At 39.0% G+C, this 23,948-nt stretch overlaps 1 protein-coding gene across 1 annotated transcript in view; it reads right to left on the reverse strand.

The window, feature by feature from the left end:
* The window catches only part of LOC117512209 (plexin-A1-like), a 1,069,160-nt gene that overhangs the window by 15,416 nt on the left and 1,029,796 nt on the right, over positions 1 to 23,948 (reverse strand). Inside the window, 6 exon segments of the mRNA XM_034172199.1 lie at positions 1,381 to 1,400; positions 1,403 to 1,553; positions 1,555 to 1,591; positions 3,915 to 4,084; positions 6,060 to 6,170; positions 6,172 to 6,251. Coding sequence (XP_034028090.1) covers positions 1,381 to 1,400; positions 1,403 to 1,553; positions 1,555 to 1,591; positions 3,915 to 4,084; positions 6,060 to 6,170; positions 6,172 to 6,251 — 569 coding nt within the window.

Here is a 23,948-nt window from a genome sequence, read left to right on the forward strand (position 1 = left end):
CCTGTTAAACCAAGTGTAAAGAAATAAGTAACCAAGTAAACATATTAATGCATGTAGATGGAGCACATTCAATGTAATGTGAAATGTTTTACAGAAGTGCATTCTGCTTTGCAGATTTATTTATTTACTTTTTTAGAGCAGCTGCAGTCAGTTGTGTTATTACGTCTTTCTTCCACATAGAGTATGTGTACATAACCGCAACAAATGTTTATCTGTTCATTTCTATAGCTGTGGGTAGCATGGTGGCCTTACAGCAAGAAGGTTGTGGGATCACTTCCACCTGGTTCTGTGTGGTGTTTTGTATGTTCACGCAGGTTCTCACTGGGTGCTCCCACTTCCAAGTACATGCAGTTTAGGTTAACTGCCAACTTTATATTGACTGTAGGTGTGCGTGCAAGTGTGAATTAATTTTTCCCATCCATACGTGGCCATGCCATAGACTGCCTTCCTGTCCAGGTTGTATGCCACCTCTTGCCCTAGGACTGCTGGGATCCCCCCACTCCCATGACCCTTAACTGGAGTAAGCAGGTACAGAAAATGAATTCCATTTTTTTCTGGTCTGACTTTGCTTCAAGTGTTTGGAAAAAAAAATGAACTTTTGCAGCAGGTGTTGGGAGCCTGTATGCACTGGTGTTCATGAAGCTAGCTTTGAGCTAAAAGCTTATCTCCTTTGTTTCAGTTCATTGAATGTTGATGTGAAAGTGTAGTTGGAGAAGCAAACTTTGACACATTCTGAATATCAGTTTTTTGAGCGATCAGAGATAAATTTGTTGCCTCTTGTTTTTGTTTCTGTTATGTTCCTGCAGCAGCATGGTGGCTTAGTGGTTAACGCTGTTGCCTCACAGCAAGAATGTCTTGGGTTCATTCCCACATGTGGCATTTCTGTGTGGAGTCTGCATGTTCTCCCCATGTTTGCGTGGGTTCTCTCCCGAGGTTCGATGGCATTGGAAATTGTCCGTAGGTGTGCATGCAGATTGTGAATGTGTTTGTTTATCTATATCTGGCCCTGCAATAACCTGCCGTCCTGTCCAGGGTGTACCCTGCCTCACATTGTATGACTGCTGGGATAGGCTCTAGCCCCCCGTGACCCTTAATTGAGCTAAGCAGTTGAAGATAAGTGAGTGAGTCAGTGTTTCCTGCACATATTTCACACCACTGGATGATGGAAAACAGACAAAAATGCACTTATCTGCAATGAAAACTAACTGATATAGCTTGCATGTTATGGACACAGTCTATACACTATGGAGAATGAATGTTTCTGTAGACGCTCCATGCTTCTGTAGAGTCCATACGGTAAGTGAAACAGAACCATTCATTTTGAGGTCATGCGGACAATGTTTTCAATGTGGAAACATATGGATCAATGTGGATCTTACTCTCTACCCAGTTCTTGTAGTTGGAATGTCTTTAGCGTAGAGAAGCTTATTTGAAGGTGAGTCTTTTCCTAGTTGTGTTTCTGATGTTGAACAGGAATCCATGAAGGTCTGGGCCACTACAGACAGACAAGCATCTGTAATGCTGTTCTTATGGATGTCAAACACAAACTGGGGGGTTCTTGATGACATTCACCCAGAACCGCAAAGGAAGACTAGAGGATGGAAGAAAGAACAAATGAGGCAGGAGAGGTATTTTGTAAAGGATTTTTTTTAATACATCATTTTAATATTCCATATCCTATGTATCCATAAATTCCATTGGTAAAGGGTGTCACACAGTATTGCAATACTTCAGTACTCAATGAATTATATAGTGTATATAAAAAAAAAAAATGTATGGTGGGGGGGATTATTGCAATGTGCTTCTTAGGATGTTTTTAAGTTATCCAGTTAGTTATGGCCAAGCATATACTCAGCTATACATTTATTGTTCTGTGCATGTCATATAGTTGGAATGACTGATTTAATAATTTTGAAATAGTGTGTGAAGTTAGTCCAGTCTTGAATGCTGCACAACATCACTATCATCAAAGTGTTCTCTTACTTCTCCTAGGGGCCACATTATAGACAATGTGTTCTTTCAACAATTACGATGCCCATGGGAGCAATGTTCGGTTCCACAATGATTTATATTTTAGACTTGTGGCTACAGTTATCACTACAATCACATTACGCTGTTTGCTCATTACATACAGTAGCTGTAGAATACCAATGCACCCTTATGTACATCATGTGTGCTATGGTGCAGAAATCTGAAAAATACATCATGTGATGGGTGAGCAGTTGCCACTGGAATAAATGGAACACAGTTTAATGTTCATATGTATGGCAAAGGGAATGTCAAATAAGATGACTATTCTAAAAAACAAAGAACTAGAGTATCGTACTCATAGAGCGTGAACCTGTCAGGTGATAGCGAGTGCCAGTCTGCACTTCACATTCAAATATGAGCGTGATTGGGGCAGTTTGATTAAGATATAATGTCAATATAAATTAAATGGGGTTTCAATGTTAAATTTCAATGGCCACAAAATGTGTAATTTGGATCAGATCTTGATCAAACATTGTCAGTCGATAATGCTCTCAAATATGACCAAGTTATAAATTTTTGAATATTCATTCAATGTTAAAGACAGGGATTTTTCCCATATTGCAAGATTTTCTTGACCTTGCCCCTTTGACCTTGAAAATTTAATCACTTGCCTATTAGGATATGAATTTTCAGTAAAACATTCATATTGATATATGAAAAATTGTGGACTCCAGACTGTTCACAATTAGACAAACAGACAGACAAGCAGACAACCAAACAGGGGTAATGTACATAACCTCCTCCATCTTCACTGGTGGAGGTAATTATGGAAATATTCAAGCACTGCGGTTTATTTCTGGTGCCATATGCCTTGAAAAATTTAATCATAAACACGGGGAATTTAGCTTCACAGATGAACACTGAGAAATGTGTCAGTAGAGTCGACTTTGGCGACTTTATGTTAGGGAATGTCCCCTCAGACTCTTACTGAAATGAATGGGAACACCTAATTTTTCACCACTCAAAATCTGTGGACTTTGATGGTGAATATGTGGAAATGGTGAACAGGTGTGTTTTGGGAGGGTCCATCATAACCAGCTGTGATATTTCTTAGTTGTACATTGAAAGAGAATGGAAGTGTTTTGTACATGCCTCCCGCAAGAGTGGAGAAATGTAGCAGTAGGAGTCCTGGCAAAAGAATCATTTTATCTGTGTGTTTGAAGGTGGAAACAAAAGAATTTGAGAGAAAGTGACTGTTTTGCAATCTTAACGAGAGAGATGTCATGGACACTGGACCAGCCCCCAGCCATTTAACAACATTATCTGCTACTGTATCAATGACTGTGAATGGACAAATAACAGATGGAAGCAACACAGAACACGGCGATCAGCGATTTACTGACCATTTTGGTTAATTTGGATTTTTTTTTTAAGTAGATAATGGCTGAAACTGTAGCAGGTGCGATTCTACATGGTTGCTCTGTGCAAACACAGGAGGAGAACTCTGCTGGTTGCATCTCTCAAAGTATTTTTTTTTTTTTTTACTCTGTGCTTTTCAATCTTATTTAGATGTATTTGATGTTTTTTTTTTTTGTTTTTTTTTCTGAATACAAAAACCAACCTGGACTGCCTTACTCTTCTAAGTCCGAGCTTGGCCACAGATACAGCGCAGTGACCTTCAACTAACTACAAGTTGGTCCCCCAAGGTCAAATAATGATTATGGATCCAAAAATGACTATTAATCTGCCGTACATTTGTCTGACGCACTCTGACTGTTTACTTGTGTCAGTTTTATCAGTGCCTGCACAAGTGAAAGATGTGGGAGAACTTATTTATAATCTAGTATATAATTTTTAAAGAAGCATGACTGGAGTGAGATATGCATTTCAAGTCTGTGTATCTATACGTGCAACATAATTCATAACATTTCAGTCACTCTCACCAGTTGCTCTTCCAGGTATGTCGCACATCGTAGTCTGTGATGGAATGTTTGTCTGCCTGCTCATCGAGAAAATCAAACATATACTTGATGGCGAGCGGCAGTGCACTGCCTCGATGGGCCGTACTGAAGATGGTCTCAAACAGGTCATCCACAAACTTCTGTAACGTACCCTGAGTGACATGGGATGGTGAGAATGATTATTTCTATTGTACGAATTACTTGTCAATGTGACTCAGTGGTCTCAAAATTATCCACACTTGCAATATTGGCATCATACTTAGAATGGCTTTTATGTCCTCTGCTTAATAATGAGAATATGCCAACTCTTTAGGAAATAACTCTGTATGAACGGAAATCTCAGACGAGAACCAAATAAACAGTATCAAAGTGTTACTGTATGTGTCAGAACACTGTGCCATTTTCAGCCACTTGTATCCACAGCACCTAAATGGCCATAACAGTGAACATTTTTAGTATGAATGGCACCCAATGGATTCATAATGAGAACTCTGGCGCTGTGACTGTTATGTTCTACCCCCTGGGCAATCACATATCACAAGAATCATGAACAGGAAACCCAGGCTTGAAGATTTGGTTGGCGCAATCTTTCAATGGTGATGTTCATGATAATTAATTCAAATGATCCCTGTTTCTAGGTTTGCCATTTCATATTATGAATTTTTATTGATTTTTTTGACATAATCAAATTTTTTGAGATATGTTTTCATATTAATGTAGCCGTCCAAATTAAATAAAAGTGTCCTGAAGCATGTTCAGTATGAAATGAGTCTAGAACATAAAAAAAAAAATTCACTTTATGAAAGAACTGACAAAAATCCTGAACGTCTTCACAATATTCGGGTTTTTTTATTATTTTATTTATTTATTTACTTATTGTGTAGATGCACTCTAGACATTTGGTGTTTGACAAAATCTAATTAATGATAACAGTGTTTTTTTTTTTCAACTTGGTGGCCAATTTAAAGATAGACTAAAATATATTTAAATTCTAATTGAACTTCATCTCATTTAAATATAAAAAACAAACATAATTTAATCAATTTAATTTAAGTGATTTAGCTGAATTTTATTGTATTTTGATTTAAGAAGTCATAAAGACTTCATTCAACTTCTTGAAACTACAGCCGTCACTTCTAGTCTCAATCTCGTTCTAGATGAGCTTTACCCAAATACTTGAACCCGGAGAAGGTCACATGGGGATTACATCTCTCTCTCTCTCTCCTCTCTCTCTCTCTCCTCTCTCTCTCTCTTTCTCTTCCCCCCCGCCGTGCTACAGCTTAAAATAAATAAATAATAAAAACTGTCCTGTCTGCTTGAAAACAGCTTTTACTTTTCTTTGTCCTACAGACAAACCAAAAAAAAAAAAAAAGCAGACAGGCTTTTTTTCTTACCTAGGATCTACAATCCCTTGCCCCCATTGGTGCAAATTACCATTTTTTTTTTTTCATTCAGTGACAAATATGTGTGGATATTCTGCATAGAGGGAACAATGAAAACTCCAGTTGGAAATGATGAATGATTTTTTTTCCATATTTTACATGTATATACAATTCCTTTTCATATTAACACTACCTTTGTGAGGACAAATACATTGGTGAAACCATTCCTAGCACCCAAAACATTTCAATCTACATACATGAATAAAGATGTATTTTCTATAAAGATTTGAAGAATTTTCTAAAAATGCATATCATTTTTTTCATATTTAGAGACAAAATATTTCAATATACAGTGTTCTAGACAAATATGCACTGCATATTTTGAAAGCTGACATTCTTCTGAACACTTTGCTATGCAATACATGAGCATTATACTAAATCCAAGTAGCATAAAAAAGGAAAAATCCTGAGGTATGGAAAAAATGAAGAACATTCCCTAGCCCTCAGAAGGCAATTTGTAACATTTCAAGATTTCATTGAGGACACATGGAGATTAGATTAGTATCATTCTCTACCACTGAAAAGAGTGTATGAGCACTGGTACTACAGTAATTATTTCATCAATTTGAGTTTCAGTGATGAGCTTTACCGGTCATTGATGATCAAACTGGTGTTGGAGTGATTTTACATCAAGAGCACTACCAACTTGATAAACACTGGTGTAGAAGTGGTTTTGTGTCTTACTTTTTGTGGCCAGCAGCCTTGTCAAATAGATTTCAGAGACCATCTTGCTGCCTCTGTCACCTTCCCTCTGGTCTGAAATGGTCATGGTCTTCACGAGATGCCACAGTTTGGTTTCCACTCTCCAGATCAGGTGTGATCATAGGTGTTCGAGATCGCAGGCTATCTGGACTACTGGCTGTTCTCAGCATACTCTCTCGTGTCCAAGAACCACAAGAGGAAAGAAATTATTCACTCTGTCATGGAAATTATGTGTCCTGCCTGTGTTAGGTACTGGGTTAGTTTGTTATTGACCAAGTTCAGATGAAGCATGGTGGAGGACTGCGAAAAGAGTCCATTAAGTTTTGATGCAGGCCAAATTGAGGGAGGCTATAGACAGCTGTTTTTGACTATGTTTGCAAAAAAGGGGAAAAAATACCTGAACATTAAGCCAAAGGTTGGAATACGTATTGAGTTTAATGTACCATTGACAAGCCCTCTACTGAGCATCTCTCCACTTAAATAATTTTGTGAGAATGCTATGGGTGGGGGGGAGATGCACTGTTACATTTAGATTACATTTTATGTTTTAATTTTTCAAAAATTCATGAAAAAAAGTAGCTTTACAACAATTGTGTCCTACTGCTGTGATAATCTTTTTGGACCATGCAGTCTGCATTTAAAATATTTTATTCTACGGTAATAAATGGATAAATTCAGCTATCACTTCAGTCCTATTTATTTTGGCCCTTAGTGGAGCTGTTGATACTATTGATCATTCTGTACTGCTGAACAGATTTGCTAACCATTTTGAATCTCTGGCCAGCTACATGCTTGATTGTACTACAAGGGCAGCAACATTTGTACAAGGGGAGTTGATTTCGTGGTACACAAAGATATGACATCACCAGCTTCAAGTGTGTATCAGACAGAGTGGCCCAGCTCACCGTTAAGACCAACGGCAAGTATCACATTAACATCATACAGGTTAGGGTTGAGCCGGATACTTGTTTCAGACGAGTAGCCGGTATGGATAAAGCTTTTTTGACGAGCACGACCCTGATCCGAATAAAACTCATCAATATCTGTGCTCGTGCTGAAGAAAAATTCTCATTGGCTAACTGACTGTTTTCACGCTCTGTGATTGGGCAGTCACACACAGCGCCCGCCCCTCCCTACACAGTCGTGTCTGACTACAGCTTCTCTCACACACACAAACAGGATTTCTCTCTGTGCTTGGCTGGATTCTGCCTCACTTTGCTCTGTCAGTACTCTTTAAAAGTTTTCTTCAGCTCGCCTCTTTTTCGGTTTGTCTTATATTTAAAGTTACTTGAACTTGTTTCGTATCATAAGCGGTGCTTTTGACAAGATAGCGCTGAAAACGGCTCCTGTTGTTTTTTTATTTATTTATTTATTTTTTAACTGTTTGTTTGCTCTTTGTTTTGTAGGTGATATAAAGTCAGCTGGAAAACTTTGCTCCTACTGAATGCGGTGCTTTTGAGAAGAATACAGTGAACAAGGCTGACATATTATTTCCCTGTTTGCCATCACTGGACATGTTTGCATGAATCACCAATTTCACACAGATCATTAAAAATAAACAGTCTTACAGACCACTGACACACATACACACAAATAGCTGAACACACAAAGTAGCCTATATTAATATTTTTATTGAATATGACTACATGCAGTATCTGATGCTTTCTCACTGCAGTTCATAAAAATAAACTGGTCAGTCGAACAACCTCTCTCTCCCTCTCACTCAGTCACACACACATGCACACACAGACACACAGTCATGCGCACACAGACAGACAGACAGACACACGCACACACACACACCTTAATCAATATTGTTTAACTGTGTGGAAAAAAATGCCTAGAACGTTAGGTAGTAAAAATAAAGAAATTGAAAAAAAAAATCACAGTTTGATCATAAAATTAAAAAAAGAAAGTTGTGTTGAATATGACAACTGTTGTTCACGCATACTTAGTAGTTATAATTTCCTACACACTGAATGTCAATTCTGAGGCTGTTCTGTTATTCAGTCATACACTTAAGAATATTCATATTCTGAGTTTATAAAAAAAAACTGTTCTGTAAAATAGTTCCTTACTATTGTGATCAAAAACATTGACTCTCAATTCTGAGGCTGTTCTGTAAATATTCAATCATACATTTAAGAATATTCATGTTCTGAGTTCATAAAAAAACTTGTTCTGCAAATAGTTCTCTTACTTTTGTGATCAAAAACATTGATTTGAATCTCAATTTTGAGGCTGTTCTGTAACAGTTTTCAAATAAACAATAAATATAGCAACTTAATTAAACTGGGTTAATCCATATCAATTTCAGACTTAAAATAATGTACAAATTTAATCCCCAGCCATTTTGGGTTAAACCACACCCACTTCCGGTTTAGGCCCCGCCCACTACGAGTACAGATACGGCTACAGATAATTTAGATGGCTGAACAGATATGGATACAGATAGTGGTGTACTTGCTCATCCCTAATACAGGTATACATGTCAACAAGTAGCAAACAGACGAAGAAGTTAATGAAATCTACAAGGATTTTGACAACCTGCTTGTCAACAGTAGAGCCCACTCTACAAAATTTTCATGGGTGATGTTAATGCAAGAGTCGGAATGGGAGAACAAGGAGAGTCATGCACTGGCCACTTCAGTAGTGGAAACAGGAACAACAGAGGTGACTCTCACATCAGCTTCAGCGTAAGGCACAGGCTGAAGATCATGAACACATTCCTCAAGAAGAGACCTCTAACAGGCGTTGGACTTGAATCTCACCACACAGTACAACGAAGAATGAAATTGAGTATATCATCACAGACAAGCCGCAAACCTTCACAGATGTCTCAGTCGTCAGCAACTTCAACACCGGCAGCAACCACCGCCTTGTTCACGCCTCACTTACCATAGCTGGAGAGGGCGAGACTCATACAACGATCAAAGAAGCCAAACTGTATGACATTGTCGGTGAAGTCAGCACAATTTCAACTACTCCTGACCAAAAGTTTTGCAGCACCAACAGAACAGGACCTCACCACTTACTGCGACAACATCATCACCACCATCATGGAGACAGCGTCAGAGGTTGTGGGTCGAGAATAAGCCACCAAGACCAGACAAACTCACTGTAGGAAACCAAACTATGATGGAAAAATGGTGGCAGATGAAAAGAGGGGAAAGAGATGTGCAGCACATCAAATACACAGAGATTGTAAGGCCATTAGACATCACATCCTTCAGGACATCTGGACTACAAAGAAGAAACAGCTCAAAGCATTAGAAGACAATAAAGGACCAAAGAACATCAAGCAAAAGCAGGGAGGAACATCATCATCGCCCTAAAAGGATGGCACACTCATGAATGACCTTAACCGAATGGTCAAGAAGTGTGAAGAGTTTGACACAAAGCTTTACAGCACCAGGAGACCTTAGGACCAACTCTTCACGAATAGGAATGGCATGGCAGCTCACCACCCACCACTTCCTCCAGTTCTACCAATAGAATTAAGCTCAGCCATCAAGAAACTAAAGTGAAACAAGGCACCTGATGAGGATAATGTCACTGCTAGTATTCTACAGGACAGTGGAGAGCCTACTGCCAAGATGCTCACACAACTATTCAATACATGTCTGAGTGATGGCCACGTCCCCAGGAGCTGGAAGAACACCTCAGCTGTCATAAAAAAGGTGACACAGCAGTAGCCTTATACCTGTCATGTACAAGACGTTTTCCCAAATTCTTCTGAAGAGAATGCTATGTACCTTAGACCAGCACCAGCCAAGGGACCAGTCAGGCTATAGAGTGGGTTTCCCCACAGTTGATCACATTCAAGTCATCAGTCAACTGCAAGAAAAAGCCTATGAGTACAAAATACTGTGCTGCTTCACCTTTGTGGACTACAAGAAGGCCTTTGACTCAATCAAGTTCACTCTGCTCTTCAATGCTCTGGAGAATCAAGGAGTTGACCCAACCTTCATTGCATTACTGTGAGACCTTTACAGCGGTGATACAGCAACTTTAAAGCTCCACCAGGACAGCAACAAGATGACTTTAGTGAAACAGGTCATTGGAGGAATTTCAAAACCTTTAACATACATGAGTAACTTATCTACTTCTAACCAGCTCATTTCCAAACAAAATGTCTAAACTAGCAACAAACACCACTTCACAAATTATACATGTCTCTGTACTTCCACAATTTCTAAATATTAGAAAAAATTCTTCAACAATAGAATTGGACACATTCTTGAAAAAGCATAAATTACTCACTGGGGAACAGAATGGATTCAGGTGAATGGATCAACCATCACTGGCGGTATTACATTTAATTGAGGAAATTATAAATAATGGGCAGCATAGCTACTTTTTTCATATGGATTGTGCATTCAGTAATAAAAACACCAAATCTGGCAGTCAAACACATTACAAAAAATAAATCAGAAAATTTAGCCATTGTGAATTTTCATCATGGTGCCATGGTAACCATTTGTCAAAATAAATTGAAAAATGCTCCAATCGTAATGAAAAATATACACATTATTATATGGCTGTGAGCTACGCGCGCTCTGATTGGCTGATTACCGGTCTGATATTTTCCCATAATGGACAATTTCCATGGCAGTCAGTCCGAAACCTGTATTTTCTTTCCAAACCAGAAGCTAAAATACGATTAGCAAAAGCAAGTCGACATGAACGTACTCCATAAATATCTAAACAGCATCTAAAAAAAACACACAGATTGAAAGCTTACCAGCTAACGACTGTTAACCATCTGTTAGCAAGTTCTTCATAGAGTTGAAGTGAACAAGTCGGACTATGAGCCATCAGCAGCTTTCATATTCAGGCAATACTGTAAGTTTGCGTGTTTATATGTAATAGCCAAATAATAAACAAATTATTAACCTCACTTGCTCAGTCTGTACAGGGATATCAGACTTCTGTGTTTTTCGCACAGACCTCGCTTTGCCTGGTCCGTACTGACAACACGTCGGTCTGATATTTCCCCGTACAGACCTCACAGTCGGTTAATAATCCTTTATTATTTCTCTGATCATAAAGATTCCAAAAAAGGTATAGTTTGGACTATCTATGACTGAATGTTAAGGATGACAACAGTCAATTTCTATTTGTACAGGCATCCAAATTTTGGGAAAAAAGTGATGCAAATTATTGTTTTAGTAATAGGGTTTTAAAATGATACTTTGCACCATCTGACATGCTTCATTATCATGTTATGGGGAAACATGTCTTTTTTTTTAATGCATTCTTTACTGTGTTTTCCGGAGTTCAAAAATGCCTCTTTACAGATAATTGTAATGAATTTCTAAATTTTTTGATTGCAAAGACAAAAAGTAATTACACACTCATCTTGAACTGCTTCCACCAATTAAGGGTCACAGGGGGGTTGGAGCCAATGCCAACAGTCATAGGGCGTAATTCGGGATACACCCTGGACAGGATGCCACTCTGTCGCAGGGCCAAATATAGACAAACAGATTCACACCTATACGCACACCTACGGACAATTTAATGATTCCAATCCACCTAACCTGCCTATCTTTGGATGTGAGACAAAGTTGGAGCACCTGGAGGGAACCCACACAAATACGGGGAGAACATGCAAACTCCACACAGAAAGGCCACAGGTGGGAATGTCGTAAATATATTAAGACATTCACTCACTCACTCATCTTCAACCGTTAGTCCAATTAAGGGTCATGAGGAGCTGGAGTCTATCCCAGCAGTAATACAGTGTGAGACAGGGGTACACTGTGGACAGGACACCAGTTCCTGTTACAGGGCCACATTTAGACAAACAAACACATTCACACCCGCACGCACACCTATGGACAATTTAAAGTTTCCAATCCACCTAACCTGTGTGTCTTTGTTTGTGGGAGGAAGCCGGAGGACCTGGAGAGAACCCACACAAACACGAGGAGAACACGTAAACTCTACACAGTAAGGCCACAGGTGGGAATCAATCCTATGACCTTCTTCCTGTTAGGCAACAGTGCTAACCACTAAGCCACTGTGCTGCCTAAGTAATTACTATTATAGTCAAATAAACTATGGGAAATTAAATCATATAGGTTTCATTTTGCTAAGGCAGTGGGATAACTATTAACTCACTCGATTGCCATTGACTCTAAAATGCGTCTTTTCCGATAGTAACGGCCATGCGCCAAAGACGCTTCATCAAGCCATTTTCTTTTCTTCTCTTTTCTTTTCTTGTGGTATGGTTTGTTGTTGACATGGACATAGAACTCAATTTTCTATGGGTCTTGAAAAAAACACTCAAATGCTGAAGAAATCCTGGCACTGGGATGTTCTGAACTTTGAAAATGGCTGGCACTCAATGAGTTAATGAAAGATCTATGGAAATGGGGAGGTAATATGTACATTCTGTGCTTCTCAATGCTTTTGAAAATGTAAATCAAGACAAGTGCCTGACATGTTCTGTGGCTTTACGCTTTTTCATTGTCTGTGAACATTTTCCTTATGTGCACTTGTTTTGTAAGAGTTTACTTTATATTTAAGGCAAAAACTGAGTTCAAGTGGCAATATAAAACAAGCCTGGAAAGGTCTAAATACACTGATGGGCAAAACAGTAAGAAATGTGATGCTCCTACAACCCTCGATCATGTTTTGTTGATGAGTTAAACCGTTTCTTCTGTAGATTTGATAAAGTGGATGATAAACAGGAATGTGATGAGATCTGTAAAATCTTCCTGCAGGAGCACCCACAGCCATCACTGAGGATGCCGTGGCTAAAAGTCTTCTAAACTGAAGCCAACAAGGCCACTGGCCCAGATGGCCTGAAATGCCCGTCTACTCAAAGACTGTGCTCCTCAATTAAAAGGAGTCTTCTCCAGATTGTTTAATTCCCTCCTTGTCCACAGGAGTGCCCAAATCCTGGAAATTCTCTATAATAAGCCTATACCAAAAAAGCCAGGGGTAATCAAACCTGAAGCTTTTCAGCCCATTGCCATACCTCCATATTATGTAAAACTATGGAGAGAGTGTTAGTTGACGTCCTGACCACTACAGTGGTCAGTGAACTAGACCCTCTGCAGTTTGCCTATAAGAGGGACAGAGGTACTGATGATCAAATCAAATCAAATCAGTTTTATTTATATAGCGCCAAATCACAACAACAGTTGCCCAAGGCGCTCTATATTGCAAGGCAAAAGCTATACAATAATTACAAAAAACCCCAACGGTCAAAAACGACCCCCTATGAGCAAGCACTTGGCGACAGTGGGAAGGAAACAACTCCCTTTTAACAGGAAGAAACCTCCAGCAGAACCAGGCTCAGGGAGGGGCAGTCTTCTGCTGGGACTTGTTGGGCTGAGGGGAGTAGAATCAGAAAAAGACTGCTGTGGAAGACAGCAGAGATCAATCACTAATGATTAAATTCAGAGTGGTGCATACAGAGCAAAAAGAGAAAGAAACATTCAATGCATCATGGGAACCCCCCAGCAGTCTAAGTCTATAGCAGCATAACTATGGAATGGTTCAGGGTCACATGATCCAGCCCTAACTATAAGCTTTAGCAAAAAGGAAAGTTTTAAGCCTAATCTTAAAAGTAGAGAGGGTGTCTGTCTCCCTGATCCGAATTGGGAGCTGGTTCCACAGGAGAGGAGCCTGAAAGCTGAAGGCTCTGCCTCCCATTCTACTCTTAAAAACCCTAGGAACTATAAGTAAGCCTGCAGTCTGAGAGCGAAGCGCTCTATTGGGGTGATATGGTACTAAGAGGTCCCTAAGATAAGATGGGACCTGATTATTCAAAACCTTATAAGTAAGAAGAATTTTAAATTCTATTCTAGAATTAACAGGAAGCTAATGAAGAGAGGCCAATATGAGTGAAATATGCTCTCTCCTTCTAGTCCCTGTCAGTACTCTAGCTGCAGCATTTTGAATTAACTGAAGGATTTTCAGGGAACCTTTAGGACAACCTGATAATAATGAATTACAATAGTCCAGCCTAGAGGAAATAAATGCATGAATTAGTTTTTCAGCATCACTCTGAGACAAGACCTTTCTAATTTTACAGATATTGCGCAAATGTAAAAAAGCAGTCCTACATATTTGCTTAATATGCGCACTGAAGGACATATCCTGATCAAAAATGACTCCAAGATTTCTCACAGTATTACTAGAGGTCAGTGAGTCGGTGATGCCGTATTGATCTTGCTGGACATGATCTCAAAGCAGCTTTCACTTGCTAAAGCATATGCTTGGGTTTTGTTTGTAGACTTCAGTGCAGCTTTTAATTCTATGAAATTACATATTCTTCTGAAAAGGCTGGCTGATTTAAATGTTGAAAGGGGCCTGATGCTCTGGATCAGAGACTTTCTATCTGGTCGCCCTCAAAGGGTTTGTGCTAACAACATTCTGTCAGGAGAGCTCATCATAAGCACTGGCTGCCCACAGGGTAGCGTTCTTTCACCTCTACTCTTCTCTCTTTTTACAAACGAAGTTGCAGTTAATGACACAAACTTTAAACTGATTAAATATGCGGATGACATGGCCCTAGTCGGCCTGCTACAGAAATCTGACTCCTCTGGCGAAGCCTCCTATCTCACTCACACTAAGGCTCTTGAAGCTTGGTGTCTCGACAGCCAGCTGGAAATCAACGTGTCTACGAGGGCTGTCAATAAAGTATAGGTCCTTTTTATTTTTTTCAAAAACTATATGGATTTCATTCATATGTTTTTACGTCAGACATGCTTGAACCCTCGTGCGCATGCGTGAGTTTTTCCACGTCTGTCAGTGACGTCATTCGCCTGTGAGCACTCCTTGTGGGAGGAGTCGTCCAGCCCCTCGTCAGAATTCCTTTGTCTGAGAAGTTGCTGAGAGACTGGCGCTTTGTTTGATCAAAATTTTTTCTAAACCTGTGAGACACATCGAAGTGGACACGGTTCAAAAAATTAAGCTGGTTTTCGGTGAAAATTTTAACAGCTGATGAGAGATTTTGAGGTGATACTGTCGCTTTAAGGACTTCCCACGGTGCGAGACGTCGCGCAGCGCTCTCAGGCGCCGTCGTCAGCCTGTTTCAAGCTGAAAACCTCTACATTTCAGGCTCTATTGATCCAGGATGTCGTGAGAGAACAGAGAAGTTTCAGAAGTCGGTTTCAGCAAGGACCTATACTTTATTGACAGACCTCGTAAGACAAAGGAGCTTTTTTTTCACACAAAGCAAGAATTGACATAACAGCCAGTTTCACTCGATGGCCAGCTTGTTGAAATGGTGGAAACTTTTAAATATCTTGGTACAGTTCTTGACAGTCACTTGAGCTTCTCTGAAAACACTGATTTTATCTTTAAGAAATGTTCACAGCGACTCAGTCTGCTTAGAAGACTGAGTTGTCTTGGTGTTAATCCGCAGATTTTAGAGCTTGTGTATTCTGCACATATTGAGAGTATTTTAGCATTTCATCTTTGTGTTTGGTTTGGTCACTTGAGTTGTAAATGTAAGGACAAATTAAATAGAATTGTAAAAATGGCGGGGAAAATTGTGGGAAAACCCCAGAAGCCTCTGGCCCACATTTACACTGACAGGATGAAGAGGAAAGCTCAGAGAGTCCTGGCAGACAGCTCTCATCCTCTGTCCTGTCAGTTTGAGCTCTTGAAGTCTGGGAGGCGCTACAGAGCTCCTCTGGCCAAAGGTTCTTTTAAAAAATCTTTTATACCAAATACCGTCGCCATAATGAACTCAAAAAAGTGACCACTCCACAAAAAAACCCTGAACTGCTTTATTTCTGTTTTATTTGATTTTATTAGATCTTGTTTTACATTTTATTTATCTTACTAGGTCTTATTCTACTTCTTCCTTTACTTCCATGTATTTTATGTATCTTATCTTTGTTTTATTCGTGTGTTTGTATGGCTATGTTTGTATTTTAGTGTTGTCTTTTTTGTGTTGGTGAGCCGAAGACAATTTTCCACATCGGTGGACAATAAAGAATTATTCTATTCTATTCTATTCTATTCTATTCTATTCTATTCTATTCTATTATTATTAATATGTTTGAAATAAACTACAATCAATAATTCAATCAGTCAATGAAATTTGGGGTTACTCAAGGGTTATGTATTGGGCCCCTGTTTTCCCTTCATACTACAAGTCTTGGAGAGATACTGAAAAACTATGTTGATTTGATTGAGCTGATTTTGACTGTTATACTGATGACACTCAATTTTGCATGTCCATAAAAACTAATAATCTCCCTCATATAAAGGTCTTGTTTTTTGTTTCAGTTAAGAGGTGGATATAATGTCCTTGTATTGAATTCTGAAAAGACGGAAATTATAGTAACGGGTCCTGCAAGACACAAACATCTGTATGACCAGTTAACATTATCATTGGATACTTGTGTTTTCATCATATGATGAAGAGTATTAACAATATTGATTTATAGTATTGTTGGGTCTTTGATCCAACAATGTCATTTGCACAATAATATCGCAACCATTTGTCCTATGTTGTCCATGACTGATGCACAGTAACCAGCCAACCAACTTTATTTATTAAGTCCTTTAAAACAACCATAATGGACCAAAGTGCTGTGCAGAAAAATCATAATAAAAGACAGAATTCACATAAAATTGTAAAGAAAATATAACTACAGTAATTAAAAGCTGGTACATGCAACCGGTACATGCTTTTGTTTCACCTAGAATTGATTAATGTATTGCTTCGTTTTCTGGCTTGCCAAACACTAACATTAGAAATCTTCAATTGGTTCAGAATGCCACTGCTGCAGTACAAAACCATGATCAGGAAATTTGACCATATGACTCTGGCTTTGGCTTTATGCCATTGGCTCCCTGTTCATGTTAGATTTTCCATGGCCTTGGTCCACAGCAAGAAATGTTCCAGAAAAATAAAACAAAAAAAGACAGACAAAAACACAAGAGTGTTTACTCTTATTTTAAGATCTCATATAAAATAGTACTGAGGGCACATTTGCATAGACTGTGTACATAGAAGTGTGCTAATGCTTTGTTTTCTTGTATTGATAGGTAAACTGTTCTACGCACCTGCAAAAATATGCTTTGCTGCAAAATGCATCCCCTGCTTATTTTTCTTCTGCAGACACATTTTTCCATCAACAGTTCTAGTTGAAAATATATGTAGCATTTTAGTGCAAAGCCTTCTTTAAAAAATACTGTGTGATGAGAAGCTTTGGAATACGTATTTTGGAAGTCTGAGGATGGCAAAGCAACAGTTCAGATAATAATAGTGTTCAGTTTAATACGTGCTAGCTTGGGGTATGCATTTTTTACTGTTTTACTCTTTACGTTATTTAACACACACACACACACACACACACACACACACACACACACACACACACACACACACACACACACACACACACACACACACACACACACACACACACACACACACACACACCCCAACAACAACAACAAAACAAAAACCATAATAAAAATTCACGTGTAGCCCCTGAAAGGAATGGTTGTAATGGCACCTGCAATCACATTATGACTTTATTTCTGGAGATACATTAATGGTTTAAAAGCTATTTGGGCCACTTGGTTTGGACATTTAATAATATGGACTAAACTAAAACAGGAGTTTCATTAGTTTACAGCTTTAACCCACTCAGAAAAGAGTGGAAATTAGCACAGTTTATTTCATCAGCATTGGCTGAATGAATATAAATTATGCAAAACTTTTCTTTCCCTGTGTAAAATGCCTAAAAAGGTCTGCCTTCAGAAATGTTCAAACAAAGCATGACAAAAATACTCTAAGTCTAATCCGGACATTAGGTAGAACAGTTATACGTGGTGTGTCCATAAATTAACGGTCCTTTTTATTTTTTTAAAAAACTATATGGATTTCATTCATATGTTTTTACATCAGACAAGCTTGAACCCTCGTGCGCATGCGTGAGTTTTTCCACGCCTGTCGGTGACGTCATTCGCCTGTGAGCACGCCTTGTGGAAGGAGTGGTCCCGCCCCCTCGTCGGATTTTCATTGTCTGAAGCGAGACAAAGGAACACCTTCGAGAAAAAGGAACACCTCCATTTCGGAGTGTTAGAGGACAAGTTGGGACATGTCTATCTCGGCTTTCAGTGCTTACCAGTCGAGTGAGTATAAAAGAACTTGTGGAGAGCTGGACATGTCTCAGCTTGTCCTCTAACACTCCGAAACGGAGGTGTTCCTTTGTCTCGCTTCATCAGCGAATCGGTCGTGACGCGCGAAGCCTATGCGCGGCTTTCCATGACAAAATCTCTTGTTAAAAGTGAAATCTGCCGGAAAATGGCTGATGTCCAGGTCTTGTGATAACCAGAGAAAGAGCACACGACGGTCTCGTATCCACAGAGCCATCAGCTTAGAAATGATCCAGTGGTTTGTGCCGCATCGTCGCAGCTCGCAGCGCGGCGCCCCGACCGTCCTTAAAGGGGTCCTTAAACGTGTAGTTAAAGTCCTTATTCTCTGTGAAGCCCGTAAAATTTTCACTGAAAGCCAGATAAATTTTTCGAATGGTTTCCAGGTGCCAGTCTCTAACAGTTTCTGAAAAAATTCTGATGGAAAAAAGTCCTTTTCATTCCGCCATTTCCAGACAATGAAAATCTGAAGAGGGGGCAGGACCACTCCTTCCACAAGGCGTGCTCACAGGCAAATGACGTCACCGACAGGCGTGGAAAAACTCACGCATGCGCACGAGGGTTCAAGCATGTCTGATGTAAAAACATATGAATTAAATCCATATAGTTTTTGAAAAAATAAAAAGGTACTATACTTTATGGACAGACCTCGTACACTATTGACTTTGGATAATACAGTAAATTTGGTGTTCCTATTACATTGTTTTTAAGCTGCACTTTGCCCTACAAACCCTTGATAACCATCTGTTTGTCTGAGAGCACATTTCTCAGACAAAGAGTGTGCACGTGACATCAGCAACAGTACAAATTACATACCCCTAGCTGGAAAGTATTAAAGCATGCAACTTGAGCATTAAGCTGAAGTTGCTAACAGCAGCTAAATACGGAGCTACTAATTGTTTAGTTATACTAGGTGTGCAAGCCTTAGACTTAGGTGGCACAGGCACACCCATGACTATGACATCGGCTCAGAGTGCAGGACTGCTGTCTGTGCCTTAGGTTGTGCCTGGGGTTGAAGACAGTGGGCCACAGGGCATTTTCTTACTGTGCACCTTTTTTATGGTATAGTTTGCCACTTGGGATAAGACTCCTTGACATATAATTTATGAGGAGGATATCTTTGTATTTGACTGACATTGTTTACAGTGTGTTATATTTTATATTATGAAAAAGCAACAAATGTTTTCTGCTGTTTGTCTAATTTATACAGTTTTTATGAATTATATGTAACTGTATATGTTAAAATATATAGAATTGTACAAATTGGTACTAAACAGTGCTGTGTAAATAAAATTATTATAATTTCAGAAATAGTAGATGTTATAGGCTGTATATTTTTAATGTCATCGAGTTTTACAGGCAAAAAGAAAAGCCAGAAAAGTCATTCAATACAATAAAACTGGCCTAAATCACCATCGTATAAACAGATATTCGCACTCACCGAACAAAAGCAAAAGTCCCAATGCTTTTGAATAGTTTTCCATGTAATAAACACCGTATATAACAGATTTTGTATATCAGATTTTTGCTCATATCGAACAAAACGTCCTGCCCCATCGTAATGTATTTTCATTAAAAACCCCTTGCATATACTGGACAGAGCAGTCTGGTGCCCAGTAACAGAGGTACAAAATGAAGTTCAGTACTGGCACTCACGGATTTGAGGAAAGCGGGTACCATATTTCCTTGATTAAAAGCCCAGCCATTTATTTTTTCAAACTGTGATCAGGCCCAGCACCTAAACAAGGCAGGGCGTAATTCAAGGCCGGTGATTATTAAAATCCTGCATGTTGCTTGCACTGAAATATGTTAAGTATGGTATGTGTCACAGCCCTCTGTTAGGGTTAGGGTTAGCCTCTGTTTGGCTGCGAACCCTTTGCAGAGCATGACATGCACCTGGTAAATGATTGAGACCACAAGGGCTGCGATTTGTCACTTTTACATTTTCACTCCTTCCATCACATTTTAAAAGTTTTGCAGTGTGCCCGAGCATGGGTCAAATACGTTTGGCAGAAAAGTTTGCAAATATGACAAATTTCACAATATTGAGTTGGAAAAAGATGCTCAAATGACCCACAATTTCTGGAGGAAATTTGTATGTATCATATTGTTGGTTTGAAAGTTGATGATTGCATAAAGAAGTGGATTTGTTAGTGGATTTGTACAAAATTTGTTGGTCCACCTAAACCCATTAAATGGGAGTTTTACTGTACATGTTTAAATAAATAAATAAATAAACAAATTAAATAATAATAGTAAAAGAAATCCAATCATTATTTTTTTTAACCAGTGTATGCTTAAATTGTGACATAGAGTACCACAAAAAAATTTTTAAGAAACACACAGTTTTGGTACAGAACTGGCAGTTTGATTGTCATGCGCTGACAAGTTAGTTAACAAAAAGACCAACACTGAACACTGAAGATTTAGTATTCTCTCAGTTTTCTTTCTCATTTGGATGATGTGTCTCACACCCTCCTTGTTTCATTATCTACTGTGTGTCTGTTCATTATTCATGGTGTGAGTGTCAAAGTTGATTAGAGTGAAGCCAAGAGATGCGTATCTAAATGTGTATCTCATTTAGGACAGAGGCGGAGAAAGAACCTCAGAGGTGAGGTACAGGAGATGCGTAACTCCTGCATATGTAATTACTGTTCCTGTGGCATGGCTGCAGAATAGATAAAATATGCAGGAAACAGAAGAGGAGGTGTGAGGAAGGAACAGAGTGGGAAAATGAGAGTTGTGTTCCAAGTCAATTTAGTTATGTTTGATAAAAGAATGGAAATGAGAGATGTGTTGACAGACTGATTATGAGGAGGTGACAGCATAGAGAATGGAGGTCGAAATGGACAGAGACAGAAAGGTCAGCAGAGAGGTCTACAGTTGCAGTGTGAGCAATAGACAGCTGAATGAGATGGTGATTCGTGTGATAGCATTTGCCAGCAGTGTGCCAAGTGACTTCACTTCCAGTAGCCAAGTGGTCAACATTTACTGCTGCTCATAGAAAACACAGTTTTATTCATAAAGATGGATTAAAATGTTCACAGTTAACCCAAACTAAATAATGTCCTCCAAGTGCACTGCATGTTATGGAACATTCATTCATTATCTAAACCCTCTTAGTCCATCAATTATCCCCATGGTCATTGGGTGAGAGGTGGGGTACACCTTGGTCATGTCGCCAGCACATTGTAGGGCAAACACATAGATGGCAAACACATAGACAACAAACACAACTATGGTCAATTTAGAGTTTATAATTCACCTCAACTGCATGACTTTTGAAGTGCAAACTCCACACATAAAGGAAATGGTTGGAAGCAAACCTGGGATGGTCTTGCTGTGAGGCAGCAATGTTAACCACTAAGCCACCATGCTGCCCCGCTGTGGAACAATCATATGAAAAAGTTGCCATAAATACTCCACCAAGTTCTGGCGAGAATTGTACAATGGATGACCTCATGACCCAACTAGTAAGGTTGTCTAGTACCTAGCAGTGCCTTGGAGTCAGATGTAGGCAGAGTTGAGTAGTTATAGACGACATGTAATTGAGAATGTGCAATTAGATTACAAAATTAGTAGTATACTCAATCCAGATTACACTGGAAAAATGTGTAATGGGATTATAGTTACATTATCAAGGATTACTTGATAACATTTTGATTATTAAAATAAGATCATTTTTAAATTATTAAAGCTAATTCAATATTGTAATGCTATTAACTCATCAACTAGCAATGAACTGTAGCCATTCCTGGTCAAATCTTAACTAAATAGCCTGTCTTGGTATTTTGCTTTTTTAAAAGACTAACTGTAATGCTTGAAAGTACAGGGTGACCCCCCCCCCCCCCAAAAAAAAAAACAACAACAACAAAATAACAGAACCTATAAAAATGGTAATAAATCCTACCAATCCTAGTATTGAAATTGAAATTTCTTGGGGAAAGACATTTGAAACAATAGTCTTCCCCAACATGTCTTAGTCAACCAAAGAAAGGATGTTTTGCCTGGAAGCCTATTTCACCAACCAATCATACCTGTTGGAGTATAATTTTGAAAGGACATGACTTTTATGCAAAGCAACCAAGATAACTGAAATTTTGGGGAATGATCATACACAGACTAAAGGTTCAATCTGTGTACTGGACAAGCAATTTCAATAAATTTGCTGGACCTTTATATGATTTATTACAATTTGTATGGGTTCTGGGTTTTTTTGGGGGTCACCCTGTAGTAGAAGAAAATCTGCAAAAAATGGAAGACTCAATCAGCAGCAGTACATCCATTCGATATAAAATAATCTTTTGATTCCTGACAATATTTCCATCAATATGAGTTTAAAATGTGCATCACAAGAACATAAATCTGTAATATGTTTTGAGAAAAAAGAATTTCCAGTAACTAAAAGAGATATATTTTGAAATACTTTTTAAAAAAATGTATAATTTAAAGTAATCCAAAATTGTTGAGGTTGCATTAATTTTTCCAATCCAATGGATTATGCTACTAGTTACAAAAATGGCTGTGTCATTTGTATTTGTTTTTGTTTGTTTGTTTGTTTTTTTGGTAGAAATAGTAACTTTATTCAAGAGCTGCACTTTGTTTCTGAGCCAAGCTAATGCTAAGTGAATGAATGAATTAATTTATTTATTTGGCGCACACACACACACACACACACATGCCACGCCCAAAAATTCCTAATCAAAAAAACAACATTCAGTAAGTGATTCCTTTTTAAACTAATCTGACACAACTCTGGTTGTACATTGTGTTAAAATTGTGTTTGTCAGCTCAGATAATACAGTCTCTATGAACTGTAGTGAGATTTTACTTGCACTGACACCATGACCGAATTAATATCCAAATCAGATCACTGTTGTTTTGGTAACAGTTCCCCCAAATGCGACTACCTATATGCCAAGATTGGTTAAAGCCCAGTCATACTGGGGGTTACAACCACCCTACCACAGGTTCATGACAAAATGTTGCAGGTGTGCACATGACATTTGCTCAGCTGTCTTAAGGGCCCCTTCACACATAGCATGAATAAGTATGAAACAGGGAGAATCACAGCGAAACAGCTCAAATGAGCGAACCAAGAAAACATTGAGCCAATGTTGAGAGCCAATGTTCATGCCTGCCCGCATGAACGACCCCATTGTGACGGTTTTGTGCTTGCGTGTGCATAAACACAGTGCGTGAGAGCGACTGGAACGTGTTGCACCACATCGCGCCACTGCTGTGGAGAAAGAAAAAAAAAACAACACACCATATAAAACACAATTTCCAAAATGAAATCCTGTTATTGACTGAACATGACAGGTATGATCCCTCTGTGCCTCTGTTTGGAATAGAGCTGAGCCTTTATTGTCACTGCACTCTGCATTTAACCCATCCCAATTGCAGTTAGATGCGATCTAACCACTAGGAGCAGTGGGCAGCCACAGTCTAGCACCCGGGGACCAACTCCAGATGTAGACGCTGCCTTGGTCAGGGGCAGAGAAAGGAGCAGACCCAAAATAAGCATGTTTTTGATTGTGAGAGGAAACCGAAGTGACCGGAGGAAACCCACGCAGACACGGGGAGAACATGCAAACTCCACACAGAAAGACCAGGAATCCATCCCATGACCTTCTTGCTGTGAGGCACCAGTGCTAACCACTAAGTCACTGTACTGCCCGTGCCGTCTATGACCCATGGTCATAGACATGCAGTCATTAAATGACTTGAATGA

This window comes from Thalassophryne amazonica, chromosome 6, assembly GCF_902500255.1.
Source record: "Thalassophryne amazonica chromosome 6, fThaAma1.1, whole genome shotgun sequence".
NCBI classification, from domain to species: domain Eukaryota; kingdom Metazoa; phylum Chordata; class Actinopteri; order Batrachoidiformes; family Batrachoididae; genus Thalassophryne; species Thalassophryne amazonica.